We start from the raw sequence: 13,789 nt of genomic DNA, 5'->3' as shown, positions 1-13,789 counted from the left end.
TATTTGGACCCGGGACTGTTGTATGTATTTGTGTCAAAAGACAAAATATCCCTAGCCCAGCATGTCTGATCAGAGGGTTGAAGCTTTCTCCACTGGTGCTATGGACTCTTCACCTGTGTGAAAGTCAGGGCACCACCAGAGCCAGACCAGAGCTTTTTCTTTGCCGTGGAGAGCATGGGCTGACTGGTCTGCAGAGACCAATGAAAATGTGTCAGCCTGACTGGGGCCTGCTTTGCCTTCCGCCCCCTCCCAGCTCCTGAATTAATGTCTTCTTTTGTTTATTGCAGCTAGTTTATAGGGATGAAGTGGCAGAGGTGGCGCTTGACAGGGTGCCTTGGTCACAGCCTACACCCTCTGCCTTGATTTATAGAGGGAGGAAAAAAGGTATTTAAAACACTTTATGAACTCTACTCTCTTAGACTGCATCTCCAGTGGAAATTAGTGCAGCTTTGTGATCCAAAGCAGGATTTCTTCTGGTTTGAAAGTTGTCCTATCTCAGGAGATACATGCTCGCTTTTAGTGTGGAAAGGCTGAATGAGGCTGGACATCCGACAAGATTAAGACAGGCCTTAAGAAAGACTAAATAAATGATGATTTTCTAGCCGTTGCAAGAGCATGCTTTGGTCACTACAAGATGACAACATGACGTTCGTGGTCACAATCAAAAACAGGATGTGGGTGACAGGCAGGCTCCGTGGGGTTGCTGCAGTGGGCATCAAGAACAATGGTGCCTCAGCCTTCTGAGGGGAGGAAGGAGCTCACAGGCAAGCCAAATAGCTCAGACAGCAAAACAAAGGAGAAAGTTCTTTCAAAATGGCATTTGTCCTAGCATGGAGCAGTCTGAAAGGATCCCTGCTCTGCCTCACCCGAGTCAGGGCAAGAGGAGGATGAGTGTATAGGAAACACTGTGTGGTGTCACTGGTTCAAAGGCTGGGGCTCCAACCAATGTGTGTAGAAGTGCTCTGGACCTCCAGCAGAGGAGATATGCTCGCTGATCATGATGAGGTCATTGAAGGGTTTGCTTGATTTCCTAACAGCTAAGGGATTACCTTTTCTCTTCTTATCCCTGTGGATAGAGGGTGTGAGTTTACTTCAGAAAGAAGTGTGGCTGCTCTGAAGAATGCAATTCCTTTGTAAACTTAAAACTTCAATTAATGTGATGAATGCTACTGAGCCTGACCCTGTAAGGGTTCTTAACTGCTTAACCCAGTCTTGCCCAATGCCCAGATCTAGCCAGCCTTGCTCTTTTTTTGTGACCTTTGCAATACCTCTTTCCTTTTTTCTCCCCTGGGCTCTCTTGGCCTGAATTTCTACTGTGGAAGTTTTTTTTTCCACAAAACCATGAAGCCCATTGTGGCTTCTGTTGGAAGCATTTCAGATCCAGCAGAAAATCATTCTGGCTTCAAGGCTGTACTATCCTGCACACCCCCCCCCCCCCCCCCCCCAAGTATTAAAGGTCCAGCCCTAGAAGCTGCTGAAATATGTGAGGAGTTGCTGTGTTTCTCTGAGCCATATTTCTGCATGTCCTGGGTTTTGTTCCTTTTCAGTTGTGCTCAGAGCAGGTGGCTATCCCTTCAGCGACCACTTTTCCATATGCCTCTTAGGGGTGTGTTTCTGCTTTCCCACATGCACTTCTTCTCTGCTGATTTCTGCTTTTGCACCTCACATTTCCTTTCTCATGCAGCTGTTTTAGAAGTTTTCATGCATAGCAGCTGTTTGTACCCAGCTATCATAGCACTGAAAAGAAGATCACAACATGTAGTTATTGCAGGTGAGTGAGTTTGTCCTTCCTGCCGCTTAGACATATATAAACCCAAGAATTTATTGCTATGCTCCCATCACAGAGCTGCTGCTTGTCACTGCTGTCTGTGTAAAGCTATGGTTGTGCTACACACAGATAAGCAAAAGTAAATAAAACTCACCATAAGCACCTGGTCAGCTACAGAAATCACTGTCACAGTGAGAACACGCCAGTGAAGCCCAGACAGAATCCATCCAACAAGCCCCAGTGCTGAGGCCTTGCAAAACTGATGCAAAGCAGATGGCCTGTGACAGAGGATGGCAATGCCACATTGCTGCCATTGGCCATACTGGTCTGCACAGCCAAGAGATGCCCTGGTGGCACCTGTGGGCTGGGGCCAAGAGCTTCTCCAGTGCAGACAGAAGTGTCGGGGAGAGCAGAGAGCTGGGGTGTTCAGACAATGCTCTGCTTGGGGAAAGGTCCACAGCCTGGATTTCTTCTTAAAGTTTGGCTCTTTTCAGTACAGGCTTCCACTTTTTCAAAAGCTTAGAGGCAGAAATGACAGCACCTCAGGTTTGTGCAAATGAAATGTTTTCATAGCCCTTGGAGGTGGCTTTGCCCAGTTTCGATTATAAATAGCTGCCTGCAGTGGGAAGAACGCACAGCTACTTTTTCCTTTTTCTGAGTCCAGCTGTGTTTTTAAGCAGGAACTCTGCCTGCTTAAAAACACTGCTGGGGATGCTGTGGCCTCCAAGCAGCATCCATGATCTCAGTCACTGAGATGACCTGGGGGTGACAGGTGACCCTGAGCTCCTGGGGGCAGACAGAGGGGAACCACCTGCATTAGCAAATGCCTTCCAACAGGCAGGAGCTGCTCTCCCCTCACCATAAATCCCTTTGGGCTGCTTGTGCAGTGTTTGCCAGGAAGAAAGCAGCAGCTGCCTATTTTTAACGCTGTCAAAACTTGAATTACTCTGCATGTGCCCATTGTTTGTAACTAGCATACCCTTGTTGCATCACTCTGGCATGTATTCCTGTTTTTCAGAGGAAACGTGCTGCTCCTTCTGCAACTCCCCTCTGAAGCCAAGCATGGCCAGTGGGAGCATCAGGAAAGCATGAGCATGTGTGAGGGCTTGCTGGTGCCTGACACAGCTCTAGCAGGGGGAATACCCCTGCTTCTGCCTTTCCTTTCATTCCTCTACTGGATGAAAAGTTAAATCCTGAAATTCGCTATAGAAGGGAAATGCCAAGGTATGGTTTTGGGTATTTTTTTTCAGAAACATAAGGTATTTATCTTGCTGACAAAATGGAAATGCTTGATTGTATTTTGTTGACATGATTCACAGGAGTTTTTGTCTGGGGAGGGTTCAAGTGAAATGTAATCCTTCCTGGCTGTGCTCAGCTGTGGGAACATTTGTCTCTAGTGCCACCATTCCTGTCATCTTGCCTTGGCTTTGGGTGGCACTGCATCCCCCATGGTGACCCCAGGTTATGTGGCTTCTGCTCTAGAGCTGCTCCAGTGACCACGTGTGGTGCATGTGCCCTCCAGGTAGCCATGTACGTGCATGAGATGCTCCTGGAAGCTTGGAGCAGAAACTGGGCAGCAGAGAGTTAATGACAGAGGAGCCTGCAGATCTCTGCAAACACCCTGCCATGGTGGCCTCCTCCTATTTTTGGCATGAATTGGAATTACTGGGGCTCAGCAATGATTTACCTCACCGACTCTCAAATCCCTGTTGTGCCTCTGAAATCCCAGGTGCTGTTTCTGAAATTTTAGTAAAGCATAGCTGGAATGGAAACTTCCTGCGCTAAAGGTCACATGAAAAATGATTTATAATAGAGTCATGCAAACCGTGCTTCAACCATGAGGTGCTCATTTGGGAAAACATGAGTTGTTGAGAACTGATTGTGTAACCAATAGATGGCACCAGGAAATACCTAAAATTGTTTCAATACCTTCCTGCAATCAAGAAGTCAGTCAGGCAGGTTCCTGGGGATATGAAGACAGGATCTGTCCCTGTTCCCATGGGAGTTGATGTGGCTCCAAGGTTTGCAGGCTACTTGCTTGCCAACCCTGGTGCCCTGTTTTCAGCTTTGTGTGATTTCAAATTAGAAGCTTGGCTGGGAGTTTGTCCCATGCTCAAGCCAGGATTTGTGCTGGCTGCACCAATGCAGACATGGCCCTTTGACCCTGTAAGATGATCACATGCCCACTCAGCCCTTGAGATCATGGTGCAGCAGGGATGCTCCCAAGCATGGCAAGTCCCAACCATGAAACCTTTTTCAGTGGTGTTTCCACACTGAGGGAAACCCTGGGGACAGGACCTATCAAATGAGAAATCATAGAATCATAGAATAGTTAGGGTTGGAAAGGACCTCAAGATCATCTAGTTCCAACCCCCCTGCCATGGGCAGGGACACCTCACACTAAACCATCTCACCCAAGGCTCTGTCCAGCCTGGCCTTGAACACTGCCAGGGATGGAGCGTTCACCACTTCCCTGGGCAACCCATTCCAGTGCCTCACCACCCTCACAGTTAAGAACTTCCTCCTTATACCTAATCTAAACTTCCCCTGTTTAAGTTTGAACCCATTACCCCTTGTCCTGTCACTACTGTCCCTCATGAAGAGTCCATCCCCGGCATCCTTAGAGGCCCCCTTCAGATACTGGAAGGCTGCTATGAGGTCTCCACGCAGCCTTCTCTTCTCCAGGCTGAACAGCCCCAACTTGCTCAGCCTGTCTTCATACAGGAGGTGCTCCAGTCCCCTGATCATCCTCGTGGCCCTCCTCTGGACTTGTTCCAACAGTTCCATGTCCTTTTTTATGTTTAGGACACCAGAACTGCACACAATACTCCAAGTGAGATGTCATGAGAGCAGAGTAGAGGGGCAGGATCACCTCATTCGACCTGCTGGTCATGCTAAATCACCTGCAGGGCCCTTTGGATTATGTCCGAGATATAGAAAAAGCTTGATAAGAAGAGAAGGTATTCTTCTCTCCAGCCACCAGTCTGTGCCAGGTACCCAGTCTCTCCTGAAGGTTCCTACTGTTGTTGCATGTTGTCAATTCACTTTCAGTCCTCATTATCCATTTTCCTGGACACATTTTTTCCAGCATACGATTGATTTTATAAATCAAATACACCAATCTTGTTTTCATAACAATGATGAAAAGTTGTTGATTTCAGGATGCAAACTCACAGATGAACAAAACCAGTGGAAAGGTTTTGGGTTCATTTCTAATCAAGGTCAAAACTTGACAAGAAGATTTCAAAGGCCTAAAGCGCAAAGATGTCAAAAATGCTGTTTTGTACCACCACAAAAAGTCATTCACAGCAGGAGATTACACTCTTATGTAAACCTGGCTTTGGGCACACAGTTGAGACAAGTTCAGCTGCGGTCAGAAAATGCCCCGTGCTGCTCAGGCAATCCTCCTACTTCACTTTGTGAAATGTCCCCATATCACTCCTGCTAGCTTTAGGTCTGACTGATAATTACTGTGTAAGTGTTAATCTTATCCCTTGTCCCATTTATATGGGACAGAAGATGCTTCTGCAGAAGGGGGTTGCGTGGTGGATGTGGAAGGGGAAGCACGACGTTGACTTGCCTCGGCACTGGTGGGGCAGCAAGCATCCCATTGCCTGGCTGGCTTGGCCTTGGGGACCTGCCACCTCAGTTCTCATCTTGTCACAAAACATCACATGGGCTTGTGCTTTTGGTTCTCATCTTCTAGTTCCGTCCTTAAGGGCTGATCCCTTGAAGACGCATTTCACTGAGTATTTAATAGCAGCTGCTCAGCATCTGGCAGGACGTGGCCCTGCCTGTAAATACGTGTGGTGGCAGAGGAGTGTGGTGTCACGCCATAGGCAGGGCATGCGTCCTTCCAAACAGCCAGTTTGTTCTCCAGCAAGTGCAAAATGCTTTCATTGTCTGGCCAGCAGCACGGCAAGGTTTATCAGCACACAAACCCGATGGGGAATGTTAAGCGGGTTAGGTGGCAGCAGCTCTGTGGAAGGTGGTCACCCTCCAAGGATTAGAGGTCAGAACAATTGTCCGCCCTGTGACCAGGCAGAGACACAAAGGGCCATTGTGACAAGAGTACAAAATCCCTGTTTATTACCACAGGGCTGACATGCTGAAAGACCCGCTCTCCATGCCAGCACAAAAGCTTCCTTGCTTCAGATTGTTTGTTTATGTAAATTAAAATGGTGCATTTAATTATGCAATGGGACGAGCCTCAGCAACAAGGGAGGTGCTGATTGGATTGCCCCATGGCCAGAGCCCACTGGCAAGCCCTTGGCACATCTGATGGTGTGACCCTGCTCTGCTGCAGCACCCTCAGGAGAGGAGACAGACGTTGACCATTTGCACAGGGGAGCAGAATCCCTGTGGAGAAGGGGTGAAGGGTATCGCTCCCCACCCCGGGGCGCAGGACCGGGCCCCCGGAAGTGCACGGCCCCAGTCTGCGGGCACGGCACAGCCCTAAGCATGACAGAAGAAGTCCCATCAGCATCTGGCATGCCCGAGTGCAATGGGAGTGTAACCCTGAAGAAAGGCCCACTGCAGGTCGTTGGTGAAATAGCAAAATCTGTTGGAATGGTCCCTTGCACAAATGCAGAAATGCGCCCTGATGATGCTCCACCTGCAGAAGAAAACCGGGGGGAAAATAGAAACTCACTGGCAGAGGACATAGTTCATGGGGATTTTGATGAAGAGAAGCAATGCAAAGGTAAAGTACAAGGCTGCCTTTCTCTAAGTGCTTGGAAAGAAAAGCTCTATTTTACGTATAGGCTTATGAATAATGATATGCACTATGTGTGTGAGTCAAAATTTCTAACCTATGGTAGCTGTTAATGATGAATCAGAGTAATTCGAAGTCAGGGACAAATTTGAGCTAGCAGTTACACAGGATGCAATAAAAAGAATGTAACTACAGAAACAAGCAATTTTTTAATCTGCTCTGAAAAACTGCTGCCAATCTGCAACCATTAAAACCTAATTATTCTCACTAACCGCTCCATCAGTCCATTTCTTGTGCTTTGTATTTCCTAAAGAAAAGCAAGAGGAAAACGATGGGACAGTACAGCAGGGATCAGCTGATATCCAGGACACGGGGACTGATGGTCAGGAATCAGAGGAAGGTAATGGAAAACGCTGTGGGACAGAGGTTTTCCCAAAGCATAGCAATGAGTACCCTTCAGAGACAATCACATACAGGTGGCTATTGGTTTTGTTTAATTCAGTCAGACCCTTATGTCCTGTAGAGCAGTGACTCATTTCTCATCCATAGAGTTGCTGCACTTTAAGAAAACATGTCTGGTACCTTTTTCTTCCTGGGGTTTGTGTGTATCTCCTTGACTATAGGATATTGCAATCAAGCGGGGTCATCAGCCAGGAGGTCTCCAACAGCCTTGTGAGGCTGGGAGATGCTTTATCTTCTGCTTTGGGAAGGGGAACTCAGAGGATAACCTCAGGAGGCTGTCAGTCAAAAATGTGTGGCCCCAAAACTCAACCACATTCCTGCCTGATTCACCAAATGTCTAAATCCCCCTGACACCCAAGCATCTAGCAGAAAATTCCTCTCTTAAACATCGTCTCTTGGGTCCCTCTCTATTCATTCCTAGGTGAAAACGGTAAAAATCAGTTGGAGCCAAGGCTGGATCTCACACCTGCATCTTGCAGTGAGTGGGGTGGCAGGGGGGCATTTGCTCCCCAGAGCCCATCACAACTTAAAATGTTTTGCATATATATATATGCAATAGATAAACCTATTCAATTATACCATACAAAATGCAGCCACTCCTCCAGAAAGGAGGAGTATTTTATTGAGTGTTATTAAAAGAAAGCTACATCTCTCTCTAGGTGGGCTTTCAGCATTGCTGTCCTTCCGTGTTTCCTATGTCTTATTGGTTTTGGCAGTGCGGGATGAGGGGCGGCTGCACCAGGGGCTGATAACAGTGTTCTCCCCACCCTGGAGACCCAGCCATAGCTGGGGGCATAGGGCTGCTGGCTCTATCCCACTCCCCAGCCATGCTGGATCTCTCTTGTCATTTCCATCTACCTGGCTGCAGTAAATTGGTATTTTCTATATGTCAGCTGTCACATAAATATGAAGCCCCTCCTTGGAGGAGATTAACAACTCAGGGTAGCTGTTGTAGTCCTGGCAAAGCTATTGTTGTTGAATGTGGCTCTAAAAGATGCATGGACCATGCCCTATAAACAGAAACTTTGATTAAGAAAAGGAAAAAATATGAACGTTTGTCATGGGTACAATAATATTTCATAGCAACTGTGAGGAGGTGAATCATGATGGAGGCTTTCCCACTTAGAGCTGACATCCATATTCCAGCTGTGTTGCTTTATGAGTGCACAATAAAACCTATTAAACACAGCCCTCCCCCCCTGCACCTTTTCCCTCCCCAGCCACAAGCACTTTATCTCTAAATTGCAGGCAGCTTTTTAGTACCTAACCAATTTAGTCTAATTAATACTCAGGACCCCACAGGCAAAATGTTGAATAGACCATTTGTTGTGACACTAAAGCATCATTTAACACAAAGACAAATGCCAAACAGGACAAATACGAAATAGCCATCTCAGCCTGGTGGGCCACCTCTGAAGGAGGAACCATCCCAGGAGGGCTGCTCTGGGGTCCTTCTTCATCATGGGCATAGCTGGGCACTGGGTGCAGAGCAGCCCTTTTCTTTTCCTTTTTCCCTTTTCCCATCTCTATATTTCATTTTTCCTTTTCCCTTTTCGCTTCCCCCTCCCCTTTTTTTTCCCCTTTCCCTTTCCTTTTCTGTTTCCATTTTCCTTTTCCCTTTCTCTTTTGCTTTCCCACCATGTCAGTCAGACCCAGCACTGAGCACTGTAGGAGCATGGGACCCTTGGTCCCCTGGTGGGTTCTACAGGGAAGGGGCAGCAACTCCAGAACAGGGAGTTTGTCTAATTGAGTCCAGCACCTGCTCAAGGCACTTACCAGAGAGCTTTGGGAAAGTTGGAAGGAAGTTTGGAAGGGCACCACAGCAGGGCCCTACAGTGGGATGTTTGCCAGCTGTGGATCCCACAGGACGGAAGCAGATCTGGTGCATGCAGGGAGGCACAGTGCCTCTGGTCCTGGGGCTCAGGGGGGATGCTATGCTGCTCTTCCCTCTTTGAGGCTAGGCCATGGGCTTCTCATCACCTCCCCCTTTAAAAGACAATAGTGGGGAGAGCTCAGTGGGAAAGGTGGTAGACATGGGCATTAAAAAATGCAAAGGCAAGTGGCCTTAAGGAATGAGTTTGAGAATGTCCAATGCCTTTCTCAAGCATGTGCAAGCACCCGTGGTGATGGGGTTCAGCCTGGAGATGTGGGGCACCACCAGGCAGTCTCTGGAAGATGGGTGCTTTGGTGGCAGGTGCTGGTAAGACACCATGATGATATATCAAAATCATGTAGGACAGGGGCACAAAGGCAGTGTTGAGCCTGTCCTTACCAACACCCCCTCTGTGTTGCTGCAGGGCCAGGCAGCGAAGGGCTGCCTGCGGGCAGCAGGGAGCCAGTGATGGGGATGGCAGCCAGCACTGTCGTGGAGGCAGCAGAGACCCTCGCAGCCAGCACCGATGGGAGGGGAAATGCCACTGAGGAGGAGGAGGAGGAGGTGGAGGACGAGGAGGATGATGAGGAGGAGGAGGACACTGAAGAGGATGATGTTCAGGTGATCGAAATCAAGAAGGAGAACAGCAAGGCATCCCATCTAAAGCAGTATGACAGTGGCAAGGAGGCATCTCCCCTGACCACACCTGGCTGCAACTCCCCGGTGGAGAAACCAGGGGAGCAGCTCAGCCTGGGGAAAAAAAATGATATCTCCAGACACAGCTATTCTAGGTACAACACAATCTCCTACCGGAGGATTAGAAAAGGAAACACCAAACAGCGAATTGATGAATTTGAATCCATGATGCACTTATAAACTGGTGGAGAATGCTTAAAGAGCTGAGTGTTCACTCTGGTTTTGATTTTCTTGTTTGTTTCCCCCAAGGCATGTCTCTTCACACAGCATGAGGTCACTGCTCTTTTCCTTTTTGTATATGATTTCATAATACACTGTTAAAATTTAACATCTTTGCTTTGGCAGTGGGCAGAGGCATCCATAACACAGGAAAATAAATAATCAGTTTGCTAAATATAACACCATTTGATTTTAAGTTTATCCTTTTATTTTCTATCCAACTTTTGTAACCATACTCAAACAACAGAATGTCTTGAACTGGCTGGGGTTTCTCTAGCTGCCGACACACATGTGATCCATGCTGTCAGCCGTGCTGGTAATGAGTTGGCAGCAGCAGCTCACTGGCACTGGCCAGGGCAGGGCGAGTAACAAAAGAGACGACTGTTTGTAGCCCCAGCACACTCTGTTTTGCTGTCCGTCCATGCTGGTGTCTCATGGTGCACTGTCAGACACCTCTTGCTAGCAACCATCCATTCCTACCTGTGCTGGTGGGATAGAGGGATACTTGCATTTATGGGCAGATGCTGATGCGTGGGAATTACAAATGATGAGAAGGCATCACGGTCCCTGTTCCCACACTCCCATGCCTAAGGCCTCCAGTGGGTACCTGGATTCCTTATACAGCACTGTAGTCAACACCAGATAGGACTGGTGCTGTCTGCTGGCCCCTGCCTGCTGGGGTGAGAGTTGTCTGCGTGGATGTGTTTAGACATGATGTTGCCCGCCCACTGCAGCCCCCACCATGGCCACCACCAGCTCATGCAGTGCTCCATTCTAGCTTGCCTGTTCTGGGTGCTAGCATGAAACCATAGGTGCAGCCAGCCCGAACAGCAGCTGGTGATGAAGCAGCTCCTCTTCCCCACCACCCTTCCTCCGCACTGCGGTGACTCCCAGCCCCAGTGCCGTGGATCCCATCAGTGGTGGCCAGCTGTGGTGCCTGACCCCTCATGCTTGGGGCAGAGGTGCCTTTGGGAGGTGGTACTGGTGGCTGGTGCCATCTGCAGTGGCACAGCTGGGCTCTGGGACACCCTGGGGGGCAGCAGCTTGCACACTGTGTATGCAGGGCATGGCACACACCTGTGCATGCTTCACCTGGCAAAACTGACCGCTACCAGAAATCTGAACTTTCCCAATGCCACCAGTTCAGACTCTCTTACATGTCTTTCATGCTTAGTTTGGGCCAAAATTCTAAAGACTTTTTTTGTCAAAGCCATGCAAGTTTTCTGCACTCGTTGTTTTTGCATCATCTGAAAATAACGTTTTTCCATTTTTAAAATTCTTGGTGTAACTACAGTAACATTGATGCAAGTCTTTTTTAACTGTTTTACAGACAGATTTGTCTTGAGTTGGGACTAAGCTTTGCAAATGTCATCCCAGAAATCATCTGGGAAAGTTGAGAGCAGCTGACAAAGGGAGAGGAGGTAAGAATGAGGTTAGACACTGGCTTCAGCTGCAGTGGCCTCCTTCAGCCATAAGCGCTTTTGTAATGATTAGTTTTACATCTCCAGCAGCACTGAATATCGTTTTGACTTTTCTTGTGCTACATAGAGGCAATTATTTATTGGCAATGTGAAAATAATAAATGGCAATTCTGTATTGTACAAACCAGACACAGCCCTCATTGTGCTATTCAGACTTGTTTATTCACTCTTTGGGTTGTGGAAGTTCAGAGGTTTGCTTGTATGAACTTATACTGTGGGTTTGTTTGCGCGCTGACAGCTGCCCCCCATCGCTCCTCTTGCAGCGGCTCCTCTAAGAGCAACACATTTCTCTTGAAGACGTGGCCATTGCCTGGGCTGTCGGTGACTTGCCGAGGCTCTGGGTACCAAAGAGCTGCTCTGAGCTGGCCAAGCTCAGCTTCAAGTACTGGCACAGTGGTTGAGGTGGGGCTAGTGACCACTACCTCCCCACCATGCCATCCAGCCTGATTTGCACTTCGGAATGTGAGTGACAAATTTGCTTTACTGCTATCCGCAAGTGCAATAGAGAACAAAACAATGAAACCCCACGGCAAAATAAAAATCAGAGCTCAAGTGCCCACCTTTGTGCATTGCTGAGAAGCTGGTGTTTTAAAGGGACAGCAAGGCCAGGGGCTGATGGGCAGGATGTGCCTGTGCTCATCGGGATCAACAGCACATACGGGCGCTTGCTTGCACCTGGCTCTGGAAAAGCTGCTGAGGCTGGATGGGTGGGATGTGAGCCCCTGGTTCGTGCTGATGACCCAGCTGACTTTCAGCAGTGTGAGACACCAGGAAAAGACATCTGTACCATAGCAAAAGGCACAGCTGCTGTAGTAGGTACTCTTCAAGGAGGGTGGAGAGATCAGCACTGGGGCCAAGAGAGGGAAAGCCTCAGAACAGGCAGACGCCCAGAGGGATAGAAAGCTGGAGTTCAAATACTTCCCCACCCAACCCTGGGTGAGGAGAGTGGAAGGAGAGACAGTAGCATTTTGTTGCCTGGGCTTTTGCTGTCGCGATTCCCATCTCCTCCAGGGAATTGTCTGGCTAAGCCGGACACCTTCCTGCTCCCTCACATGGCTGCACAGGCGGGCTGGGCCCCCTGCTTGCTTTATCAACAGCAGGTGAGTATTTTTTCCTTCTATCACACATCTGTCTGTAACAGTTTTAACGTCTGGCTTATACCCTAGGTGACAGTCAAAACAGTTTCCAGACATTTTGGGCAAGTGCAGGGATAAGATGCTTGGCAAACTGATTGTGGGCTCAGGTTCCAGTGGAGTGTGGGGGCTTGCTGAAACTGTCAAGAAACATATTAGTTTTTTACCTTGGAAAGCAGCATTTGATCAGCTGAGAACTGCAACTCCTTCTTTTGCTTTCCTTGGTAGCTTGAGTCCTGGGATGCTTTAGGGGCCTAAGGGCCTTGCCTGCAAACACTCCCCCTCCCACCTAACCCTCAGGGCGGGTGGGTGCAATATGTTGATCAAGGGGTTACAGGCGTTTTGCAGTTCAGCCTGGCATTAACTCGGGCAAGAGACCCCTTGGAAAGGGTCTGAATTAACAGAAACAGTTAATGCACAGGGTGCAGAGGAAGATGCTTCATCTCTTATAATTTTTTCCCTTTTTTTAATCTTTTTTTTTCCTATTTTTTTTTTAACAAACCAAATGGGGCCTCCAAGCATGCCGCTTTGTTTCAGGGTACTTACTGATGGAAGCACAGCATGATGTGCAGTGTCCCTCCCTGCCACAGCATTTGTTCTTGTTCAGAAAAGCTGTGTCTGTTTCCCATTGCCGACATGGGGGAGGATGGTGGTGCCTGTCCCCAGAATGAGTACTGGTCCTTCCCACCCATGGTACCTTCCTCCTTCCCCTCTGTGATCCCAAAGCCTCCCCATGCCCCCCAAGGTGTGATGCACACCCAGGTGCCATCAGTGGAGATGGTAAAAGGAGTGGGCAGCTCACTGGGTAGAAGGAGACTCCTGTTGCCACATCTGCCGAGTGTGATGGAAAAAATGCTCTTGTTTCTGGAAGACTAGGCTGACTGGTGCAATCGGAACGCTTCTCAATATTGCGTAGCAGCAGGGCCACTGCTCACTGCCAGCAGCCCCGGAGGCACGCTCCGGTCTTTAAGCAAAAGATACCAACATGGAAGTGAGCATCTATGCAAACAGGGCATCAGAATGCAAGTGACAAGCCTGGCAATGGAATGTGACCATGACATATGACCATTTGGTGCCTACTTGGTGACAAATGATTGAATGTCAGCAAACAGAATTTGATGAAACTCATGCTCCTGATAAAAGATGACTGCACAAACAACATCTGTGTCATTTTTTCTGATGGTGACTGCAGGCTATCTGCACTAAAAGAGGGAGAAAATCAGGAAGACAGTTGGAATAGGAGCCAATAGGGAAAATCTGTTGGGCCAGTCAATATTTTGGCAGACTCAGTCTGTCAGATGCTGTCAGCATTAATCCACCATGTGAGAGGTAACATGAAAAATCAAAGGAAAGGTACAAGGGTTTTGTGAATGCAGGTGGAGACTCAGCTGTGGTCAACAGTGGCATGAGAACCAAGTGCAATGCTCAGCCCCATGGATCCCC

The 13,789-nt window shown here is 48.4% G+C and overlaps 1 protein-coding gene across 2 annotated transcripts; it reads left to right on the top strand.

Moving 5' to 3' along the window:
• Positions 1 to 6,001: 6,001 nt before the first annotated feature.
• On the top strand, positions 6,002 to 9,912 carry ERMN (ermin). 2 transcript variants are annotated; one of them, XM_061446237.1, is made up of 3 exons: positions 6,009 to 6,470; positions 6,796 to 6,882; positions 9,242 to 9,912. In XM_061446237.1, exons 1-3 carry the CDS (start codon positions 6,230 to 6,232, stop codon positions 9,691 to 9,693), a joined length of 780 nt encoding a protein of 259 aa, XP_061302221.1. In that variant the 5' UTR covers positions 6,009 to 6,229; the 3' UTR covers positions 9,694 to 9,912. The 2 variants fall into 2 exon arrangements, with proteins under 2 accessions (XP_061302231.1, XP_061302221.1); XM_061446247.1 differs by lacking the exon at positions 6,796 to 6,882 and having other exon boundaries at positions 6,002 to 6,470.
• Positions 9,913 to 13,789: the final 3,877 nt, after the last annotated feature.

This window comes from Pezoporus flaviventris, unplaced genomic scaffold, assembly GCF_033815535.1.
Source record: "Pezoporus flaviventris isolate CSIRO_AGI_PZ_B2104156 unplaced genomic scaffold, CSIRO_AGI_Pfla_v1 ptg000001l, whole genome shotgun sequence".
NCBI classification, from domain to species: Eukaryota; Metazoa; Chordata; class Aves; order Psittaciformes; family Psittacidae; genus Pezoporus; species Pezoporus flaviventris.
Note: the sequence above shows the minus strand (reverse complement) of the source record. Positions and strands in the feature narration are given on the sequence as shown.